This window comes from Palaemon carinicauda, chromosome 30 (assembly GCF_036898095.1).
Source record: "Palaemon carinicauda isolate YSFRI2023 chromosome 30, ASM3689809v2, whole genome shotgun sequence".
NCBI lineage: Eukaryota > Metazoa > Arthropoda > Malacostraca > Decapoda > Palaemonidae > Palaemon > Palaemon carinicauda.
The window spans coordinates 84,890,094-84,915,231 of record NC_090754.1 but is presented as its reverse complement, the minus strand read 5'-3'; the positions used below and the strand labels follow the sequence as shown (position 1 = coordinate 84,915,231).

The 25,138-nt window shown below is 42.6% G+C and overlaps 1 protein-coding gene across 1 annotated transcript in view; it reads right to left on the bottom strand.

The window, feature by feature from the left end:
- Positions 1-25,138, bottom strand: part of pkaap (A-kinase anchoring protein pkaap) — a 98,164-nt gene that overhangs the window by 21,208 nt on the left and 51,818 nt on the right. The window contains exons 7-8 of the mRNA XM_068354133.1: positions 9,667-9,775; positions 3,242-3,425 (exon numbers count right to left, since the gene is read on the bottom strand). Coding sequence (XP_068210234.1) covers positions 3,242-3,425; positions 9,667-9,775 — 293 coding nt within the window. The remainder of the gene's footprint in view (positions 1-3,241; positions 3,426-9,666; positions 9,776-25,138) is intronic.

The window sequence follows — 25,138 nt, the reverse complement described above, 5'->3', positions numbered from 1 at the left end:
GCGCAGGAGAGCGCTGGTGCTTAGGAGAGCGCTGGATAGCGCGTGTTGATTGCACTTGCGTGGGTGCGTGATGGTGCATGCGCGCAGGAGAGTGATGGCGCATGCGCGCAGGAGAGTGTTGGCGCATGCGCGCAAGAGAGTGATGGCGCATGCGCGCAGGAGAATGATGGCGCGTAAGAAAGCGCTGGCACGAGGGAAAATTTTGGCGTCCAGGAGATCGCTGACGTGCAGGCAAGCGCTGATGCGCAGGAGAGAGTTGATGCGCAGGAGAGAGTTGATGCGCAGGAGAGAGTTGATGCGCAGGAGAGAGTTGATGCGCAGGAGAGAGTTGATGCGCAGGAGAGCACTGGCGTGCAGGAGAGTGCTGGTGCATAGGTGAGCACTGGCGCACAGGAGATCGTGGGCGTGTAGGCGCAGGAGAGTGCTGGCGCGCAGGAGAGCGCTGGCATGCAGGAGAGCGCTGGTGCGTAGGAGAGCGCTGGCGCGTGGTAGACCGTGGGCGCAGGGTGCGCAGGAGAGCACTGGCGCATAGGCGCATGTTGCAGCTGCCGTCTATGAGGGCGAGCAGGTGAAGGGGCGCGCCGAAGCGTTGTAGAGCTCTGGCGAGCTGGCTGGTGTTGACGAGCTGCTGGTGAGCTCTGATGTCCTACAGGAGGTTGGTGAGCTGAAAGGCGATGGCGCATAGCTGCGCACTTCGGTAGGGCCTCAAGAGGCTTTACCGGGAACAGGAATGGTGATGGAAGGTCGGCAGGTCTGATGGATGGTAAGTCAGGAACTGCGATGTGCCCTTTGGAAGGAAGAGAATCCACCAAGGGAGATCACAAACGATTTTCAGAGAGGTCTAGGACCGAAGTCGGAGGACTAGTAGCATGTCCAGTGACGGTCGAAGGTCGAGGGACAGAAGATGACTGCAGCAGAGGCTCCTCTGCAGGTGAAGGCTGCGACAACGAAGCAGAAGAGCCGAAGAGGCGCCTTTTCACCGATGGTGAAGGGAGACCTCTAAGGCGAAGTGGAGGGCGAGCTTTTCGACGAAGACGCCCTCGAAGGGCCGTTTGATCAGCAAGCTGACCGTACGTCGCAGCAATCCTCCGAAGAGGAGTCTCTATGAGTGAACTCCCCCACGGGGGAGAAACACTCGCAGGAGAGACAGACGTTTGACAGTTTCCCCCTCGAAGGATGATAAGTATTGGGGGAAACTAAGTCGGCAGCAACCGCTGGAGAGCCTGGAGGGGCAGAGGAGTCGGATGAGATCATAGGTGACACATCTGACACCACAACGTCGACAAGGCCCAGAGGCTCTACCTCTGATGGCGACGATGACTGCTGCACAGTAGCAATGCATCCTTGGAGGGCAGACCCGAGAGCCCTAAGGACGACCAAACCTGTAATAAAGGAGTTAGTGACAAGGCCTCAATCGGGGGGAGAGGTGGGGCTGCTTCGCTAAGGGAAGCAACACCATCTCTCAAGGACTGTGGTTGGCCGACATTAAATTGGTCTACGCTACTACTCGATGGCCTCTCATAAGAGACCGAACGAGTAGGAGCTTCGCAGGAGGGTCGGGAGACGGAAGAAGAGACCTTGGGTTTTTCTCCCTTCGAAGGAACCTTCGAAGGAGAAATATCCCACTTAGACTTCTTCTTCCGCCATCGCCCAAACCTCTCCCACTGGGAGGAAGACCACTCCCTACACTCATTACACTTACTATCATTATCACACCATTGACCTATGCAGGTGGGACAAAGGGTGTGGGGATCTGTCTCCACCGCTGACATAAATGTTCCAAAGGGCCGGCCGGTGAGTCCAGGGCAGGTGCGCATGGTTACAGAAGTCAACTCACAAACACACACTAGAAAAAGAAAAAGCAAAAACAGATTAATGGCAGTCCAAATAAATAAGAAGGAAGAAGAGCGGCAACGTCCGTTCACCATCCGAGCCAAAAGCAAAGTGAGCTAAATCACAGGTGTGTGAGTAGGAGCGGTAGCAAACTACCACTAACTAGCGGTGTGGGTAGTTAACCCTCGCTAAACTTTAATGGCTCGTCATTTTAGCTACGCCAAAAGTAATACCCCCAACAAATAACGTGGTTTGTTTTCCAGTTATGGAACAAACAGTTTTTCTTTTATAAATATTTATGAATTATCTCTAAATGATATCTTATCTCTAATTACATAGCTATATAACCTCAACACCATGTGACTAAAACTAACAAACCATATCACCAGCAGCCACTATAGGACCTAGAGCCCAGCAATCTTTATATGCAAACCTGGATTCTTCTAGATAATGTTTAGCAAAAACTGATTTGTTACACCACTGTACTACCACTAAAACTCCTTCTTTCAAAGGGTGTTATTAGATTTGGGCATAATTCTTTGTGAGCTTCTGTGACCAAAATTTTATTTAAAAAGGACATTTTATTTTTATACAAAAGAAAGATTTGGAAATCTGATCCCAAACCACAAATTAGGGACACTACAGTAGAGTATAATGTCAATAGTTTTGTCAAAATAATACTGAACTGCTATTTCCGGACAAAGAAATCTCTTTCCTAACAAAATGCTTTCATCCATTTCCAAAGAGGGGAAGTGGAAAAATTGAAGCAGACTCTTAGTCTTAAAATTCATTTTTTGTTCTAAAGCAATGCAAAAGAGACAAAATATTCTTATATTACCAAAACCCTACCTTAAAAGAATGTGCATGTAGTTTATTATGTGTTTAGCTGAAGGCAATGCCAATACTGTAGGAAAACAGTTTTAGCCGTGAGATCTTTATGTGAAAGATTTTCTAACGGTTCAAAAGAGAGAGAGAGTAATGTAATGTATGTATCTCTGGCAAATTACGTTCCAAGCACCATACTGTTATTACTGATCCAATCTTTTAATTACTTTAGGTAAAATTTTAGTTGTTCCCCATTCAATTACATTTGTACTGCGACTACGCAAATTATAAGCAAAAATCTAAGGCCACTTTAATACTGTTCAACCTATATTACAAGTGAAATAATATGGTGCGCTTTAGGGTCCTCATGTTTCAAGTTACTCAAATTTGAGAAATTTACAATAGAAGCAAGCAGACTAGAATCAAATTTCATGGCATGATTCCTTTATTTACCGTGACAGTAAAACTTTCAGAGTAGTGTGTTTGGTTTTATGATTTTATATACTGTATACTATGCAGAAAATAAAAGTTGTCAAGACATTTTTTAACTCTCGGCACATAACATATGAAATCACAAACATACCTGAAATTTTTTCGGCGCCAAAGAGAATCTGGATCAGTGATCTGAGCCTCGTCGATCCTCATGGCTAGCGTGGGCTCATCCAGGTTTCTGAATCGATGTGGTGCAGAGTCCATAGCCAACAAAGTGTTTTGTGAACTTATACCTTGACTACTGCTCTGCTCGCTTGAACATGTGCTTTCTGATCCTGTTGTGTTAAGAATACGCATCAAATCAGTGCAACCAGAATAAATAAAGATTTTGCATAAAGTGGAGTAAAAGAGTGATTTCGCTTTGTGATAAAGAATTAAAGACAGGCAATCACCAATGAACACTAGGGTTACATTCCCAAAATATCAATCATAAGGTGATCCTTTGTATCAGTATTTCATTATACATACATACATACATATACCATGGCACTTCCCCCAATTTTGGGGGGTAGCCGACATCAACAAAGAAACAAAAACAAAAAGGGGACCTCTACTCTCTACGTTCCTTCAGCCTTAGGGACTCAACCGAGTTCAGCTGGTACTGCTAGGGTGTCACAGCCCACCCTCCCACATTATCCACCACAGATGAAGCTTCATAATGCTGAATCCCCTACTGCTGCTACCTCAGCGGTCATCTAATGCATCGGAGGCAGCAACAGGGCCTACCGGAACTGCGTCACAATCGCTTGCCATTCATTCCTATTTCTAGCACGCTCTCTTGCCTCGCTCACATCTATCCTCCTATCTCCCAGAGCTTCCTTCACTCCATCCATCCACCCAAACCTTGGCCTTCCTATCGTACTTCTCCCATCAACTCTTGCATTCATCACCTTCTTCAGCAGACAGCCATTTTCCATTCTCTCAACATGGCCAAACCACCTCAACACATTCATATCCACTCTAGCTGCTAACTTATTTCTTACACCCATTCTCACCCTCACCACTTCGTTCCTAACCCTATCTACTCGAGATACACCAGCCATACTCCTTAGACACTTCATCTCAAACACATTCAATTTCTGTCTCTCCATCACTTTCATTCCCCACAACTCCGATCCATACATCACAGTTGGTACAATCACTTTCTCATATAGAACTCTCTTTACATTCATGCTCAACCCCCTATTTTTTACTACTCCCTTAACTGCCCCCAACACTTTGCAACCTTCATTCACTCTCTGACGTACATCTGCTTCCACTCCACCATTTGCTGCAACAACAGACCCCAAGTACTTAAACTGATCCACCTCCTCAAGTAACTCTCCATTCAACATGACATTCAACCTTGCACCACCTTCCCTTCTCGTACATCTCATAACCTTACTCTTACCCACATTTAACTCTCAACTTCCTTCTCTCACACACCCTTCCAAATTCTGTCACTAATCAGCCAAGCTTCTCTTCTGTGTCTGCAACCAGTACAGTATCATCCGCAAACAAAAACTGATTTACCTCCCATTCATGGTCATTCTCGTCTACCAGTTTTAATCCTCGTCCAAGCACTTGAACAGGCACCTCTCTCACCACTCCATCAACATACAAGTTAAACAACCACGGCGACATCACACATTCCTGTCTCAGCCCCACTCTCACCGGAAACCAATCACTCACTTCATTTCCTATCCTAACACATGCTTTACTACCTTTGTAAAAACTTATCACTGCTTGCAACAACCTTCCACCAACTCCATATAACCTCATCACATTCCACATTGCTTCCCTATCAACTCTATCATACGCTTTCTCCAGATCCATAAACGCAACATATACCTCCTTACCTTTTCCTAAATATTTCTCACAAATCTGCCTAACTGTAAAAATCTGATTCATACAACCCCTACCTCTTCTAAAACCACCCTGTATTTCTAAGATTGCATTCTCTGTTTTATCCTTGATCCTTTTAATCATTACTCTACCATACACTTTTCCAACTACGCTTAACAAACTAATACCTCTTGAATTACAACACTCATGCACATCTCCCTTACCCTTATATAGTGGTACAATACATGAACAAACCCAATCTACTGGTACCATTAACAACACAAAGGTATAATGAGAATAAGCTATTTCAAATTTAAAATTAATAAAGAACAAAAGATAAAAGTCCAAATTACTACCCTAAAAGTATTGAAAGCATTAGCAATACCTACATATATATGCTGAATATACATTGTAAATGGCAAACAATTTACAAGATAACCAAAATGAAATATATTATAATATAAAAGCACAAAACCATTAAGTACTTGAATGGCAACAACATAACTTTCCCTTTGCAAACCCCTTCTATGAAATCCAGGAAACTTACGTAATCATTAAAGTATATTTCCTACTGTACATAACTAACCAAAGAGGTGTTTTTTGGGGGGGGAGAGAAAATTACATAATCAAAGGATAATGAAATCTATGTGCTATTGCTGATGCTCCCCCACTCTAAATAACAGAGCAATTACATATGTACATTGGCAACTGCCATTATGTTGTTCATAAGGAAACAAACTCAAAATCGATTGAAATGAAAAAATGCAAAATTAATGAAAGAGAAATTTGAATATATGGAAAAAAGGAACAAATTTTAAAAGTAATTTGTATTTATCTTAGCTGTAAAAATCTGAGTACTTTAGAATAGAGCAAAGTCTTCAGCAGATCTAAAACTGCCGTTGAATTCCTCAAAGAGATAGTTAATGACAGGCATTGTGCAAGGGAGAGTATTTTAACCTTCAAATCAGGACTGAGAGGATTGGTTAAGGCAAGCTGTTCAACTTTAATGGACTCAGGTTTGTATGGATAAAAGGAATACAAAAATTTCTTTATCATTTTATTTTTCTTTCATACTTTCCTTCGTTGTTTAAAATAGGGAGACTCCCTGATTGGTGGGTTGGAAGTATTGCTTAACCCAAAGTGGTTGGTTCTTTTTCTTCCATATAAATGTCAGTAACTTCCTATCTGTCCACTATAGGGATAAATACGCTGATGAAGTTTTTATAGTTTATTTACGATAGATCTAATCTAATACTGTTAATGATCTTAAAATATTTCAATTTGATTGTTATTACTTCTCTTGTAGTTTATTTATTTTCTTGCTTCCTTTCCTCACCAGGCCATTTTTCCCTGTTGGAGCCCTTAGGCTTATAGCATCATGCTTTTCCAACTAGAGCTGTACCTTAGGTAATAATAATAATAATAATAATAATAATAATAATAATAATAATAATAATAATAATAATAATAATAATAATACAAGAATTGGTCATAGGAGGAATCCCTTCCTCCGAAGGGGATAGCAGTCCGGAATGATATACCTAGTGTATGCTGATCATTGGGTTAGTATATATTCCGCCATCCTCCCCTTCATCTAGGGAGGAGAGACATACTTCTCTAGATTCAAAGGATGGAACTGAGAAGTGTAGCTTACCAGCATCAAGTCAAATCCAGTGAGTAATGGTTCAACCACACCAACATGATCCAGAGCATCAGAGCTGGTTCTGAACAAATTTGTTTTGAGAATCAGGACACCAAGGTATCCATCCATTTCAAAACACAGTGTGCCAAGGTCACTCACTGCTTTTCCATAAGACGGCACAAGAATCTTTTACTTCGCCAAAGACTACGAGGTTGATTACCCTGTTAACTTTGGGAAGTGCGACCCTGTGTCTTACCAATGGACAAGACACAAGTGGCCATGGCTAGACTCGGAGACCTACAAGGAAGTACCTTTTAACTCAAGTCTGTCCAAGGAGAGTGGAGGGCACATTAGTGAGACTTATGTCTGTCCGGGGAGTGTCGGGGGGCCATCAGTACATTCACTTACAGGCCAACCTGAAGAGGTGATGACACAAGTTTCTCTAAGGCATAGAAACTTCTCTGCCTCGAAGGGGCAGAGTCAAGATCTTGTTTAAATACTGGATGAGAGTTCTTAATCTCTGAGAGAACTCCAAACACCACCAGAACCTGAAAAATCTGCTTGACCAGATCCAAAATCTTCTTGTTACTGCTGCATACTTCCTGGGTACTGAGCCAGGACCGTATGCACAGAAGCTGCGGTAACAGTGGCACTCAATGAGGGAAAGAAAGATGTAAGATACTTCTTCAGTGTCTTCTTAGAAGTTACCAAAACATACACATTAGAAGACTTAGCACTCTTCTTCCCCTTCAAAGCATATGTCTGCTACTGCACAAGAGGCCACGATCTGCACTCAGTAAGTTGCAAACAATCATGCCCTCTACAAGAAGCCAAGAGAGAATGTAGATTCACAGCCAGTTTAGCCATAAACTAGTTCCAATGTCCACCATTTCCCCACCACGTACGAATCTCTTGCTTATTCACATCCATCATACACAACAACAGCCAGAATTCACTTTCTGGAAAGTAAAAGAAAAAGATTAAAGCCTTTAGCTAAGTTGTAAATGTACATCCATACACTCTGCTGAAGACAAAGGTGACGAACCTATCGTTAACTACCTTGTTAACAAATACATTGTCCGTTCCCACTCAGCTGAAGACACTTCTCTATTTAAAGGTTTAAAGGCTGCTCATAAATGACAGAGGAAAGGGACAGTGACATTGCCTTAACTAGCAAGACAATTCCCTAGATACTGACCATATACAGTATACAAATCATCAGTGCCCAAGCCCCTCTCCACTCAAGCTAGGACCAGGGAGGGTCAGGCAATGGCTGCTGATGATTAAGCAGGTAGACCTACAGGCTCCCCACAAACCCCCATCCTTAGCTCACAAGGGTAAAGTTGCAGACACTAAAGAAGCTCTCAAGTCTGAGAGGGACTTGAATCCCAGTCTGGCGAGCACCAGGCAGGGAGGCTTCCAAAAGGCCACCACAACTCTAAAGAATGAAAGTTTTGTATACCAGGAGGAAACGAAGAGCTAGAACTGATGGAAATGTAGGCCTAAATTTCTCAACAGTAAAGAGAAGAGAGAGCACATTTCCTGCCTACCCTTATAAAAATGTAAAACCTAATACAAAATGTTTCAATAAAAAGACACCAGGTTTGTTATTTCCCCTTAAATCATTAGAATAATTTGTGCTTACACAAAATAATTTCCCTTTATGGAGTTCGTAGAGTGATGATTTAGTTTCCTCATCTTCTAAATTTTGAATTATGAAATCTTAAGTTTGAATTCTCACCAGGTCAACATCCTCATTTACACCCTATCTCCATGATCTTCTGGACTTCCTCACCGATCAGCATACCACAACACCACAACTTCCAATCCTTATTATTCATCTTGCCATTTTTATAATTGCCCAAAGTTTCTCAATGCTAGATAGCCTGAAATAACAGTTATTCAGTAGTTTCTTTTCATTCATCCAGATTACTAATACACTAATGTACACTTTTTTTTTAAATATACTAATTTCCTTCTAAAATCTAACCTCACATTCCAGTATTTCATTAGGGCATCAGATATGTTCTAATCTTATCTCTTTGCTTTTAACTCTTTGCCAGCAAGTTTAACATTTCTTTTTTATTTTCATTTTGTAACTTTCGCATTTCAATGACAATATTGGATTTACCCTACATTACACTAAAAGTACCTAAACTTTCTATTCATGATTAGACTTCTTTGTCTTTATATCGTTTCACAATAATGATAGTACAGTATTGCTTTATCTTCATCACCAGTCTTCCATTCCAATTGAGGAAAAACAAATCCATGGGGCTTGCTTTTCATAATTCCTTTGTAGCCTTGCTATTACAGCGATGCATACAAAAGGGTTGATCCTGGATGCACACTATGACATACCTTCACTATTTTCTATCTTAGACCTTGGGTTACTGCACATGCTATCACTTGCACAATGAGATTTCCCGGCACACTGTCTTCAAAATGATCATCTACCTGCATTTATCTTGGTGTTTCCAGATGCATTCTCAAGATCAACAACAACTGTATGTGATAGACTAACTTCCTTTATACATGGGACTTCTTTGATGGTTGCCTCTTTAAAAAAAGATTGCCACAAAGCATTTCCCTGGCACATGGCTAAACAATGCGTAAATTTTTAAACTTTTCCTTAACCTTTCTTCTGTCACCTGCCATTTTTTCATACTGTGTAACAGAAGTTTATATTCTCAACAAAATTCCAAGTAATGAGAATTTACTGGAAACAAAAGTAAATAATAAAAGCAATTTTTTTCTTTAAATACACCTTTATTACTCATTTAGTTCACCAAACTTTCAACTGGACTCCACAAGGCACTAGAAGAGTTGGAAGACTCAGGCCTACATGGCTGAGGACTATGAAGCATGAAGTAGGAGATGATGAATGGAAAAGTATTGATTTAAAAGCTCAAGATAGAGACGATTGGTGAAATCTAACTTGGCCCCTTTGCGTCAATAGGCATAGGAGATGATGATGATGACTTCATATCAATGCTGCAAATAAAAAAGACTTTATTTTGCATATAAGATATCGGTCAACTTCCACTTACCTGAACGTTTTTTGCGACCCAACAGCTCTACACTAGTTTTAACGGTATTTATGAGCTCACTTAAATATTTAATGTGCAGGCTGGAAGACAAATAACCCGGCAAGAAATCCTGGAAGCAGAAAATCAAATATGCAATTGCTTGCTATGTAAGGAAATTCTTTTCCTTTCAGTATAAAGGCTACAGTATACAAAATTTTTGCCTGTCTGACATTTCTATCTGAATAAGATTCTAAAATATTAAAAGGAAATTTAGATTAGAAAAACTAAATAATCTTTTATATTAGTAAAGCAGGTAAAATATAAACGGCATATACAGTAACAACATATATAATAAAAAAATAAATCAAGAAATTGTATGTAGTTTCATACAAAATGTACATATGCATTACCAGCATAAGTTGAGTTTAGTCTTTTCTGTAGCTCTCCAGTTGTTAAGAGCACAGTAAATTTTGAGAAGAATTCCCAAATATGGCAACAATGATTCCAAATTCAAAATAACCACCCTATTATACATCATAGTTTCAAGAATCTAAATTTGAATATTTTTACAAAATCCAAATTAAAACTTTTGCTACTGTGTTTAACTTGATGTCGTTTGTACTTTCACTTTATGTGGTTCGTAATTTCTTTAGATGATAAAACCTTGACTTTGCATTTTTTGTTTGATATACACAGCTACAATAAATATGTTTATCATTTGTGAAATACACAACCATAATAATGGGAAAATCTTTAAGAGATGGTGATACAGATTACTGTACTATAATGGTTAAGCCTACAAATGTTTGTCATAAATTTCTGGTGGGCTACACATTAATTTTGTTTCAAAATGTCTGAATAAATGACAATTTTATAGTCTAACATATACTAAATAAATTATTATTATTATGTATAACTTCCATAGATTACCATTCATGGTACTTAGTCTCCACCTGTCCTAGGCTAAGTTTGCTGCAAATAAATTCTAATATAGGACAAAACACATTTTGAACCTAATAAAAGTGTAAATTAATTTTCTGAATTATCTATATAATTCACAAAAATCTATATTTAATAGCCAACCACACATAAAGGTTAGTTCTTAATAATAACAACTAAAAGGTATTCTACAACATGATTGTTGGCGTATAGCTTACTTACACTAACCTAAAATCGGCTGATCTGGTGATTTGGTTCATGAGGTTCATTGGCACCGGGTTAGTATACTACAGTTCCAGTAATACTAGAATTTCTAGATTACAAACTTGTCTAGAATGTATGGATGCTTTTTGAATAATTTTTTATAATTAGAAAAAAAAATTCTATCAGTGACATTTAAAGTCAAATCTGAGAACCTCCACAAAATTTTAGGGTATGACATGTCATCATCAAAATCTGAAAGGATCAAGCAGCAAAATATAGAGTGGTTGTCACAAAGAAGGCATAGAAAGAAGATACTCTTTATGTACTCCAACCTTTTGGAATTTCATTTTTGATAACGATCACCTTATATGTTCATACCTAGAACCTTTAATGCTTTAATCATACTTTTACCAGGAGTGATAAGTTTCCTCAATGTAGAGTTATATAGGTCTTTTAAATTTACATCTCAATGTAGAGTCACATGCCTTTTTAAAATAAAATGTCAAATTTGGAATAAATTTGTATTTTTCCTAACTATACAAACCTAAGTTCTTTACGCATGAGATTGATTGGTGCAAGCTGGTGTTATGGCTATAAAAACCTTTAGCGAGAAGGCAGCCACGCCAGCCAGAAGTGGGTGGAGCAGCGGGGTAGAGAGAGAGTACTCTAGCAACTACCTGCACAGTGATTAGCTTACCCACTTTTTGATTAAAAGCAGGACTTTCTGGGGGAAAGTGGTGGTGGGACAAGTATGTATAAAGAACTCCATGTTTGTATAATTAAGAAAAATGATATTTTAATTATAAAATAAATTTTTGAATATACTTACCCGGTGAATATATAATAGCTGAGCCTCCGGCGGCTCGACAGAAAAACACACAAAAACTCACGAGCGATCGCTATGAAGGTTGCGGGTGTGCCCACTAGCGCCAACTATCGGCCAGATACCGCATATACATGTAAACAGACCCAATTTTTCTCATCCCGCTGGGTCTCTATCGGGGAGGAAGGGGGGCCTTTAATTTATATATTCACCGGGTAAGTATATTCAAAAATTTATTTTATAATTAAAATATCATTTTTAAATATTTAACTTAGCCGGTGAATATATAATAGCCGATTCACACCCATGGTGGTGGGTAGAGACCAGAGTTAATTAAGTTTACAGCGTATATGCTTAGAGTTTTTGACAGTTATATCATAACAAAACCCAAATATATAAAGGTACCTGGTAAGGAAGTTGACTTAGACGATTACTCTGCCTTATTAGTCTGTCTTCCTCACGAAGCCCAGCGATCCTCTTAGGATGCTGAAAGACTCCCAGGAGCTGAAGTATTAAGGGCTGCAACCCATACAACAGGACCTCATCAAACCCCTAATCTGGGCGCTCTCAAGAAATGACATTTGACCACCCGCCAAATCAAAAAAGGCTGCGAAAGGCTTCTTAGCCTTCCGTACAACCCAATTAAAAAAAAACATTTCAAGAGCAGATTAAAAGGATATTGGAATTAAGGGAATGTAGTGGTAGAACCCTTACCCACTACTGCATTCGCTGTAACGAATGGACCCAGTGTGTAGCAGTCCTCGTAAAGAGTCTGGACATCTTTTAAGTAAAATGACACGAATACCGATTTGCTTCTCCAAACGGTCGCGTCCATAATACTTTGCAGAGATTCATTTTGCTTAAAGGCCACGGAAGTTGCTATAGCTCTTATTTCGTGCGTCTTAACCTTAAGCAAGCATCGGTCTTTTTCATTCAAGTGAGAATGAGCCTCTCGTATTAAAAGTCTGATAAAATATGACAAAGCATTCTTTGACTTAGGCAATGATGGTTTCTTAACTGAGCACCATAATGCCTCAGATCCACCTCGTAAGGACTTAGTACGAGCTAAGTAGAACTTAAGAGTTCTAACTGGACACAGCACTCTTTCAAGTTCGTTGCTTACGATCTCTGACAGGCAAGGTATATCAAAAGACTTAGGCCAAGGACGAGAAGGCAGTTCATTTTTGGCCAGGAAACCAAGTTGAAGTGAACATGTGGCTTTTTCTGTAGAAAAGCCGATGTTCTTACTGAAGGCATGAATTTCACTGACCCTTTTAGCCGAAGCCAAGCACACTAGGAAAAGCGTCTTGAGGGTGAGATCCTTCAGGGAGGCTGAATGTAATGGCTCAAACCTGTCTGACATGAGGAACCTTAGGACCACGTCTAAGTTCCATCCAAGAGTTGCCAAACGACGTTCCTTAGAGGTCTCGAAAGATTTAAGGAGATCTTGGAGATCTTAATTGTTGGAAAGATCTAAGCCTCTAGGACGAAAGACTGAAGCCAACATGCTCCTGTAGCCCTAAATCGTGGGAGCTGAGAGGGAGCGAACATTTCTCAGATGTAAAAGAAAATCTCCGATTGGGCTACAGAGGTACTGGAAGAGGACATAGATGCTGGCTTGCACCAATCTCGAAAGACTTCCCACTTCGACTGGTATACTCTGAAGGTAGAAGCTCTCCTAGCTCTCGCAATCGCACTGGCTGCCTCCTTCGAAAAGCCTCGAGCTCTTGAGAGTCTCTCGATAGTCTGAAGGCAGTCAGACGAAGCGCGGGGAGGCTTTGATGAACATTCTTTACGTGGGGCTGACGTAAGAGATCTACCCTTAGAGGAAGACTTCTTGGAATGTCTACCAGCCATTGAAGTACCTCGGTGAACCACTCTCTCGCGGGCCAGAGGGTAGCAACCGACGTCAACCCTGTCCCTTCGTGAGAGGCGAACTTCTGCAGTACCTTGTTGACTATCTTGAATGGTGGGAATGCATATAAGTCCAGAAGAGACCAATCCAGTAGAAACGCGTCTATGTGGATTGCTTCTGTATCTAGGACTGGAGAGCAATAGATTGGTAACCTTTTGGTCAACGAGGAGGCAAAGAGGTCTATGGTGGGTTGACCCCAAGTAGCCCAAAGACTCTTGCCCACGTCCTTGTGGAGGGTCCATTCCGTGGGTATCACCTGACCCCTCCGACTGAGACAGTCTGCCAAGACGTTCAAGTTCCCCTGGATGAATCTCGTCAACAGGGAGATGCCTCGATTTCTTGACCATATGAGAAGGTCCCTTGCGATCTCGAGCAGCGTGAAGGAGTGTGTGCCTCCTTGCATGGAGATGTACGCCAAAGCTGTGGTGTTGTCTGAGTTGACCTCTACCACTTAGTTTCGAAGAAAGCTTTCGAATTTCATCAAGGCCAAGTGGACTGCTAATAGCTCCTTGCCGTTGATGTGCATGCTCTTCTGACTTGAGGTCCACAGACCCCAGCATTCCCGACCGTCCAGGGTCGCACCCCAACCCAAATCCGACGCGTCTGAGAACATACCGTGGTTTGGGTTCTTGACTGCTAGGGATAGTCCCTCTCTCAGACTGATATTGCTGTCCCACCATTTCAGGCATGCCTTTACTGGTTCGGAGACTGGGAATGATACCGTCTCTAACGTCTTGTCCTAGTTCCAGTGAGAGGCTAGATGGAACTGGAGAGGCAGAAGGTGTAGTCTCCCTAGCGAGACAAACTGCTCCAGGGATGAGAGAGTCCCTACGAGACTGTTCCAACTCCTGACTGAACAAACGTTCTGTTTTCAGCATTAGTTGGACTTCGAGCAGGGCTTGTTCTATTCGGGTGGCAGACGGAAAAGCCCGAAAAAACTGGACTGCGAATCTCCATCCCCAAATATAGAATAATCTGGGATGGGATCAGTTAGGACTTTTAGGTTGACCAAAAGTCCCAACTCCCTGGCCAGACTCAACGTCCAATGTAGATCCTGCAGACAGCGAAGACTGGACGATGCTCTGAGAAGCAAGTCGTCCAAGTACAGGGAGGCTCGGATTCCCGATAGATGGAGGGATTTTGCCACATTCCTCATGAGCCTCGTAAACACGAGAGGAGCAGGACTGAGGCCAAAGCACAGGGCTCGAAACTGGTACCCCACATTCCTGTAAACAAACCTCAGAAACGGTTGGGAATCCGGGTGAATAGGAATGTGGAAGTATGCCTCCTGAAGGTCGAGAGAGACCATCCAGTCGCCTTCCATTAATGCTGTCAAGACAGCCTGGTAGACTTCATCGTGAAGTTTGTCTTGACAATGAACACATTGAGCGCACTTGCCTCTTACGTACTCCTGCAGTGAACATGGCTGCCAGATCATTGGAGCCATCCCAGAGGGACTTGTTCCTGCAGAGAACGTGGCTGTCAGATTATTGGAGCCATCCCTGATAGCCTTGTTTATGCATGACATAATTGTACAGCAAAACTTCAAACGCTCGAAAAAACTCCTAACAGGAGATGGTCTAGCTCTGAAGTCGACCATAAAATCTTGGAGCGTCTCATGGCCAGGCGCCAGGGAGAGTCTATGAGGTTTGAGAAGTCTATCTGGGCAGAGGCAGGAACTCCCAAGCCGAGAACTTCTCCCGTGTCATATCAGACTCTCGCTCTATAAGCCAGCTTAAAAGTAGGGAAAGCAAAGGCTGTCTCCCCCAAACTCCTCCTGGTGATTAACCAGTCGCCTAGCAAACGTAAAGCTCTCTTAGAAGAGCGAGAGAGCACTAGCTTAGAAAACAACGGCTTTGAAGTAGCTAGGCCTAGTGTAAACTCTGACGTTTAGGCGAACGAGGAGCAGCAGTTACAAAAAGATCCGGACAAAGATCCTTAAAAATCAGCATGATTTATTTAAAGTCCATAGAGGGCTGAGCAGCTTTAGGCTCCTCTCCGTCTGACAGAGTCCTCAAGGGAATATCAGTAGGAGGGGGATCAGCAACTTCCTCATCTGAAGGAACCTTGTCCGACAATTGCCGAGTCTCAAGCAAGGGAGAGACCTGCCGTGGTGGCAATGCTTGACAAGCAGAGTCCACATGCAAAGGAGCAACAGTAGCAGTCAAGGACGCTATGTCATGTAACTGCTTAAAGGACTGACCAGCAACAACAACAGGTGCGGGAGGACGCTCGACGTCAACTCGAGACTGCCTTGACTGCTTAGACTGAGCAGTCAAAACAACTCTTGACTGCGGTGCTTGACGCTCAACGTCAAAACAAGTCAACTATGCTGGTTGGTGAACGTCCTGAACGTCAACAAGAGCAAGCGGCAGCGGCTGAACGTCCACAAGCGGCTGAGAGTCAACACGGGACTGCATCGAGTGAGGCTCTACAAAACACGATTGACGTGACTTTGTAACGTCAATGTCAACAGGACGAGCAAAGGCTCGTTTGGGCGGCTGACGGCCAGGATCTCGATCAGCTAAGCGGCGAGGATCATCGTGAACCTGCTCAACAGAATAGTCCTCCATAAGAGAGGCAAGCTTATTCTGCATGTCTTGCCGTACAACCCATTTAGGATCAACGGGAATGGTTGCGGTAAGAGACGAGGGTAACGTCTGTGACTGCAAAACCTTGCCTACAATAAGACTCTCGGAGCCTGTGTTACGCTTTTGTTTAGGCGGCGAGCAGTCTTCCGATGACTGCATAGGGTCAGAGCTGTCCCAATGGCTACAACCAGGACGCTGGACCTGTCCTGAAAGGACTGACTTTCGCTTAAAGGGCCTCGAAACCTTGCTCCACGGTTTCTTACGCGAAAAGCCTTCGGATGACGAGGAGAAAATCGTCTCGCTCGTCTTATGGTAGGGGCGGTCTTGGTGAGACACGCCTGAAACCATAGAGGGAACGTCTGTTCGCTGATCAAGGCCTCTCGAACCCATAAGTCGTACGACATTACTTCTCCCCTGGGCTTGGGAGCTTGCAAGAGGTCTCGGACTAGGCGAACGACAGGCACGAACAGACGAACCCTCGGTCGCAACACTGATAACACTTTGCGCAATTATCACTTTATCACTACGATTTTCTGTTTTGCACTTACTACACTGAAATCGAATTTTTCAACAATTCACATTAGGCATGAATAAAACCGATTTCTACCTGAAGCACGCAATTCTACCCTCATCAAAAGGTTATAATTGCAAAATAAGTCGTATAATGAGCACATTAATACAAGCAAAAAAACAGTAAACATATTAAGATAAAAAGATCAGTGGCTGGGAAGGAGACTAAAACACTCGTTCATTCAAAACTACGTTTTCAATCTCTCACCGTACAGTGCCTTGGGACGAGAATAAAAACTAAAAACGTTTTATCCTTTCTCCCCGTACAGAGACTAGGGACGAGAGTAAAAAACTGACTCGAGAACAACGTTACTCGCTTGGGACGAGAATAAAGATCGGAACGTTCTCTCTCTCTCTCTCTCTCTCTCTCTCTCTCTCTCTCTCTCTCTCTCTCTCTCTCTCTCTCTCTCTCTCTCTTGATTTCGCACCGAAGAGAAAAGCCCACTTACCTTTCGTCAATAAACAGGTTATTTGACCAAAGGAAAAAATTGAAAGGTTTTTCAATTAACAAGTTCCTTTAAAATAGTATTTAAAACATTTAAGTTTGAAAGAAGAATGAACAAAACGTCAGAATCGATTTACTCTTTCTGCAAAGTGAAACCGTGATTCTCTCTCTCTCTATCGTAACGATAGAGCGCAAACTGCGTAGCATAAATAAACTAAACGTTAGTTCATCTTTGAAACAGTACGAAGACTATTCAAAGAAAATCCTTCATAAAATATCTACTAAAAAATATTCATTTAATAAGTTTTAAATCATTTGCTCTGTAAAAGTTATTTACGATTGAAAGGGCTCAACGTTGTTTAACTTCGGTTTCCAAGTTAGGACCGCCTACTCTCGGAGTAGGGGAGGAATAGGTAAGGTCGCATATAAACAAATCATTAAAATTTATCTTGATGTTTATCATAAATGGAAAGCTAATCGAAGAGGCCTAATAAAGGCGGTTGAGATATAAAATATATAGAGGAAAATCTATAATTAACAACAACAATTTATAACGTGATAAGATAATTGCTAAAAGCCTAAAACACACTTCCGTACTAAGGGAAGGGTCGGCCATTTAAAAGTCAAAGAAAGTCCAAAAAAACAATCCAAAGTCATCAACAATTAAATCTATCCAAAAACGAGTTCAAGATTTAAGTTGAAGATAAAACACCTGCACTGCGAAAGCTCAAACCAAAAGGAAGTACTTCACCAAGACTGTTGAAAAACTCCAGGTTAACAGCGAGTAATGGTACGTCTTGTCGATCAGACCGACAGAGAAAAATTGGGTCTGTTTACATGTATATGCGGTATCTGGCCGATAGTTGACGCTAGTGGGCACACCCGCAACCTTCATAGCGATCGCTCGCGAGTTTTTATGTGTTTTTCTGTCGAGCCGTCGGAGGCTCAGCTATTATATATTCACCGGCTAAGTTAAATATTTAAAAATACAAATTATTTCAAAATTTCTCACTTGTCCGCCACGAAATACAAACCATCGTTCTTTACATGGGAGACTCACCCAAAGGTGGGTAGAGGTTTGATTAAATGGCTGAAAACTTGCCCTCTGATTGTCATTTCTGTGCTTAAGGCAGCTTAGAATGGGGATCCTGACACCTTGTGAATCTGTTGGTCTTAACACCCGAGGTCGACAGCCAACGTACCCCCCCCCACCCCCTTCAGATAACGGCGAACTCACTACAAAGTGAGGGCATGTTAGTTCAAAGCTCCATATGAGTAAGGATAATTTGCCGAAGAGGGAAAGGACTTCTTTCAACCTAAAGATCTGGCTTAACGTTGAGGCATAGCTTTTAACTGCTGAGACTGAACTGTTTTCCCCCTCAGGGATATAATAAAACTCTTCAGAAAGGGGTATAAAGGCATGGAACAGAGAGATACCCATTCTATAGCACCAATCACAGACGAAAGTCCATTTCGCCTGATAGACTGCGATAGAGGACATCCTGAGATATCTAGACCTCATTTCGTCACTGGGTACGATAAAATTTCTATTAGTGAGGAGAAGTTGCGATTGCCTTGTGGTATATTTACACGTGTGGTTGACGTAAGAGGTCGTGTAAGGGAGATAACACCCTTAGAACTTCTTTCATCAGTAACAGAAGTTCCAAGAGCCATTCTGCATGTAGCTATAGTGGAGCTATTAATATCAGAGGTAGGTAGTAGGTTGGCCAGGGCACCAGCTACCCGTTGAGATACTACCGCTAGAGAGTTATGGGGTCTTTTGACTGGCCAGACAGTGCTACATTGGATCCTTCTCTCTGGTTACGGTTCATTTTCCCTTTTTCCCACACACACACTGAATAGTCTGGCCTATTCTTTACATATTCTCCTCCAACACTTGATAACACAGATTACCAAACAATTCTTCTTCCCTCATGGGGTTACTGCACTGTAATTGTTCAGTGGCCACATTCTTCGTGGTAAGGGTAGTAGAGACTCTTTAGCTATGGCAAGCAGCTCTCCTAGTCTTGGGTAGCCCCATAACCTCTGTACCATGGTCTTCCACTGTGTTGGGTTAGAATTTTTTTGCTTAAGGGTACACTTGAGCTCACTCTTCTATCTTATTTCTCTTCCTCTTGTTTTGTTGAAGTTTTTATAGTTTATATAGGAGATATTTATTTTAATGTTGTTACTCTTCCTAAAATATTTTATTTTCCTTTTTTCCTTTCCTCACTAGGCTGTTTTCCCTGTGGAACCCCCTGGGCTTTCAGCATCCTATTTTTCCAACTAGGGTTGTAGCTTAGCAAATAATAATAATAATAATAATAATAATAATAATAATAGATTAGATGAAGATCTAACTTTGTTGAGGAGCACTACAACGGCAGTTTGTGATTAAAAGACGTCGTGAAAAGGTCTATAGAAGCAAACCCCACAAAGCCAGGACTTAGGTCGCTATCCGCAGAGTCAAGAACCCTTCAGAATCGACTATCTGAGTCTTCCTGCTCAGGTTGTCTACTAAGACGTTATTGCCTGGCATGAACTGGACTGAAAGTGAAATCTGATTGTCCTCTGTCCATGACAATCTCAACAGCTAGATGACAGAGCTGTTGCAAAAAGATGCCTCCCTTTGTTTGAGTACAGTACTGCGGCAGTGTTGTCGCTCATTGTTATGATCTTAAAATCGTTACAGGTTCTTTTAATAATTAAAATAAATGTTTCCAAACCCCAATTGAAATATGGGAAATATATATAAAAAGAAACTCGCAAAAAACACAACACGTTTATTCACAAACTGACACAAAGAAAATCGATGTTACTAATTCGTTTATTTTAACTGACAAATCAAATTAATCAAAACATCAATAGAAAAGGGGAACAGTCAGTAAGGTAGAAATACTTAAGGAATAGTTTTCTACAGCTGCTGAGACGATACTGGTACGGAGGCTTCAGGCTTGAGAACGTTGCAGAAAGGCGGCTGAAGTTCAGATGAAACTGGCACGATGACCGGATTCGAACACGTCACAAAAAGGGTGGCAAAAGAAAGGACATCAGAAATCTTCGTCCAAGAATTCGATGATACTGTTGAACTAAGGCAGGCTGCAGGCAGTGTTGGCTACTTTTTGTCACAGGCTGGGGGGGGCTGGCTGCTTCAATTTTTCTCTTCTTCTCGGCAATAACAGGATTTTGGAGATAGGCGTCAGTCGTCTGAAGGGAAGGTTAGAATCTGGCTCTATCAGACTTCTGGTCTCCTCTGCTTCTTATCTCGTTAGGACTTGGATCTCATCTGCTTTGGACATAGTTCCTCTCCTGTCTTATGTCCTGTCCTATCTCCCTTGGACAATTTCTTCTTGAAGTTTATATACCCATGTATGGGCAGAGTTAATTACAGTGAGCAGTGATAATTTCCATAGAAGGCGTTTATTGAAACAATTCTGGGTCTCTATTGGCTTCCTTAAAAACGCCCACTTTGATCACGCCATGGAAGCTTATACTGTAGAAGAAATTTCTGATGCAATCTGGACCACGTGTTAAGTTATAACAAAAAGGCAGCACGTGTCCTTCCATGATGACATATTTCATAAACGTGGATATCCCTCAGGCTCGGTTTCTCAAAATATGCTGACTCCACTAATTAGAACAATGACATCTTGGTCAAAACAGGACAGTCCCCTTATCGTGCGCTCTCGTCCAGGCTCGGTTTACTTTCAAAATGCTGACAACAGTGAAGTGATGACAGGTTTGACCAAACAATACGGCGGTCGAATCTCGTCTCGCTGCTCACACTTTGGGGAAAGATATTTTTGTCATTTCTAACATATCCTTTTAAAAGTATTGTATCTACCAATGACACTCATCAATGCTGTACTACCGAGTGATCTAAAAAAAAGGGATGTTGGAAGTGATGAAAGGCCTGAAAAGCTATCTTCATTGCTAGGAAGTTTGTGGGGCATTGCGGATCACGATCAGATCATAGTCCAGAGGCCATGTGCTGTTGCAAGTGAGACCCTTTGTTATGATGTGTTCATAATGAACAACAAATCTTGGGGAAAAGGAAGAAAATCTACTCCTTGGCAGAGGTTGGACTCTTGCATCAAACGTCCCAAGTCTTTCTAATGAACCGATCCTATCAGAACACATGTTTCCGGAGGATACCTGCCCTGAGACTTTAGGGTCTTTAGTTGCCATTGAAGTGGGCGAATGTGGAGGCGACCGTTGGGGACTATACAGTCAAGGGACAGTAGGAGTCCCAGCAGTTATTGTCGCCAATGGGCTAGAAGCAAATTTTGCAGGAGAAAGGGTTGGTCCACTTCCTTAAACTTTTCGATTCCGCTCTACAATAGAAAGATATTTTCTAGTAAATATCAATGTGCATTACCAGATATACCAGTTTTCATTTGTACATCGGGGAAGACTTCCAGAGTTAATTTACTATGAACCCCCAGATCGAGGCAAAACTCAAGAAGCACTTGTACACATCTAGCAGCTCTACCTCCCTTTCCTAGCTGCCATTTTCCCTGAAAGGGTTGTTTGGAAGAGTTATGATCAAGGAAATTCCTGTTTGTTTGCTAGTCTCTTCATGGCCGAAGCTCTTGGCACACTTGGTGCGAAATGAGAGGGGCAGGAATGTACGGCCTTAAGGTAAGAGATGTGGCTCGCTCACTTCCCTTTCTCCCTAACAGCATCTAAATTGTCAACTGGGGACAAAGATGGGCCAATTGAGATTAAGACTAGGAGGACTTCCTTCTTTGGGACTTGCCTAAGGGATTGGGGGACAACAGAATCTTGTTCCTCAAGACCCAGTTGGGTCAATAGTCAGCTGCGTTATGGGCCAAGAATTCTGACGCACTGGCACCAGACAGGAAGATGTCTTTGTAAACCTGAATATGTAAGAGTTTCAGAGGTCTACAGTGTCAGTCAGGGAGCCGACACTACCCAACCAGTGGTCCACTCAATAGGAGATTTGAAGCGTCTCCTTCATTAGACTCTTCCCTTCCTTCCTGAGATAACTTCGGTGGAGAATACCACTGGTTGTGTTGCCAACTTTCCTGCTGACATGCCCAGAGTTAAGGCTGACACTGCCGGAGCAAAAAGCAAGGAAGAAAGGAGATCATCCAGGATACTATAATATTTCTTTGCCTTATGAAGGGAGGAGGAAGTAATCTTAACAAATTGCCAGGCACAAGGGATTCCTTCCTCACAGAGATTTGCAAGTTAACCCTCTGTAGCGAACCAGCTACCAACTTAGACCAAGGAATCACTAACCTGGGTCTAGGGGCTAGGGGTGCTATAGAGTATGTCTAGGGTTACACTTCCCTTTGGAGAGGGAATAGACAGGTTCACCAAGGCCATTCACTGTGTAAGAGGACAAAACCTGAAGTGAGGTTGAATCAGGCACACCCTGCACAATGAAAGGAGTTTCAGGGCTAGAGGGTGCAAACAATGTACCTTCTGAGTAGTCAGAATCTCCGTCATATAGAGCATCCACCACCACCCAGCTCAAACTTGGATGAGCTAGGGCTGAGTCACAGTAGGCATAGTGAGCCCTGGAATGGGAACAAGGCCTGGGAGTAGGAGATGAAGTTGTAGCAACGGCCTCTGAATCCTTCGCTGAAGAGAGGGGAGTTGTAGACTACTATCGAAACCCAATACTTTGGGGTGGAGTTTGAATCCTTCCAAACCTAGCACTTGTCTGAGAAGGAGATAGGACGCTATGCGCTTCTTTCAGAGGATTCCATGGGGGCTAAGGAATTTCCTGTGAATTTAAACACTCCTGGGACTGAGAACCGGGAGACCTCCAAGGAGAGGGGTCTGTCTCGACTGGAAGAGACTTGTAGCGCTCTACAAATAAGATCTCAATCCCCTACTAGTTCGAGGGTAAAAAGTATGTCCAGAAGGCAGAAAAACCTGCCTTGGCTTCCGAGACCTAGATTGGGGTAAGACTGAGGCTAGGCTGAGCCTTTCCCAGATGTAGTTGGGATTGGAATGCCATGCCTTGCCAGCTCTCGTTCCCAGCTATTCTGGTACCTGGAAATGTGCACAAATTGCATGTGAGAGAAAGCTAGCACTTGCAGAGGGGACGGTGCTGTAGCCCTAGGTCTAGGTGCATGTACCGACAAGGCAGGAGAAGCACAGAAGGATGACGGTGTATTCTCTCACCTATGAACAAAGGGAGTCCTAGGATTCGCTGGATACACCCTTGTCATAAAAGGAAAATAAAACGGTTTACCGGATGAATCAGATGAAGACGCAGTCACCACCAGAAATGACTAGGGTGGAAAAGGCTGCTTTAACAATAACGTACCCCCAAATCTGTGAAATCAGGACCCCGATCGGTAGCTGCATGGGAGCGTGCTGAAGGCTTGTGCATGTGTTCTCAAGAGCACCTCATGCATATATTCTCGTGCATGAAGAGAAAGAAATAAGGTAACTCCCGGAGAAGGCATGACCTGACAACGCTTATGTCGCCTCTGAGATACTTATGAAAGATCTAGGGCAAGATCCTTCCACAGAAAGTCTGGGACTGATCAGCATGAATTCAAATTTCCTGCCTCTACACACTTTAATACCGAGACATGGGAGAGGTCAGTACTTAGGAGGAGGCTGGCGTCTGCGGGGCTGGTCGAGTAGGGACCTGAGACTGAGGTACAGGCTTTGAAGTGGTGGCGAGAGCATGGAAGGATTTTACTAATGTACTACTGCTTAATGAGCATGAGGTTAGGCTGATGGGAAGGGATAGGGGATGGTAAACTGATATCCCCACTGTAAAGGGAAAATAACCCTGCAATCACCATGCCAATGTGTCTCGCTACCATAGTGGAGTAATAAGTAAACCACTGGGTTGAAGGGGGGAAGACCCATGCACTCCCCCACTTACTTCTAAGAGATAGACTTTGCTGGCAATGAATAGCAAGCAAACAAGCCAGCAAGAAAACTCAAAGAGGAGTACTCTTTAGAAAGGCTAACTACTCGCGATAACGAGGGAGTCCTAAGAGAGCATTCTCCCTTTGCTGAGCAGGCTCACCACACAAGCTTAACTCAGAAAACTGACAAGCAAAGTTTAGCCCTTGACAGGGACAAGCTGCAGAAACTCGATATGAAGAACTGCGGAGGAAGAAGAGGCTTGGGGCACAGGGCCACAAAGAAGGAAAATCTTTTCTCCGCAGAGGAAGGGGATAGGCCTAGGCCAAACCCAGTAGGAGAAAAAGAGGTTCCCGCTGTGCACCGGGCATCAGCTTCTTCAGGAACCAATCGTTCTAAAGGAAATTGAAAGTCTCAAGAAAAAGTATAGCTCACAAAAAGCATCAATGGAGGACTTCTCAAAGGAGGAAGGCATCGTTACTTCTCAGGGAAAGTAATGAGTCTTCCAGACCAGAAAAGTTGTGCAGGAGAAAAGACACATCCCCCTTACTTTTTCGTCCTCCAGAGGAGACCAAACAAGCAAATACAGGAGGAAGAGGGTTACCGCATTAGAGTCTGGGAGAATACCTTCTAACTTCTTTCATCTTTCGGCACAACCATTCCCACTGGGAGGATAGCCCCTCCAGACTCTTGTTGCATGGAGACTCCTCTTGCATGAGAGACCTCTGCACGACGGGCAATGCTAATGAGGAACCGTCTTAAGGAAGAACGGAACGTGACACAAGCACAACCAGTCGTGCCCGAACATAGATGCATGCTGTTTTCTTAGAAAACAGTCCAGTCATCCCCAAATCGATAAAATAAACAAAGTTCGAAAAGGCAGAAACAGAAAAACATAGAAACAGCGGAGCACATTTGCTCTCTTTGGAGGCTAATCAAAAGGGGTTAAGTTAGTGAGTGCACAGGCGGTTGCAGGAGTACTTTCCCGCCACTCCGATGACTACCCTAGTTCTGCCGGGGGTTGGCAACCACCTCACTCCAAGTTTTTAAAGCCTGAACACCAGCTTACGCTGATCAATCCATTACTGCATGTAAAGAACGAAGGTTTGTATTTTGTGTCAGAAAAATGAAATGGCATTGTTTCG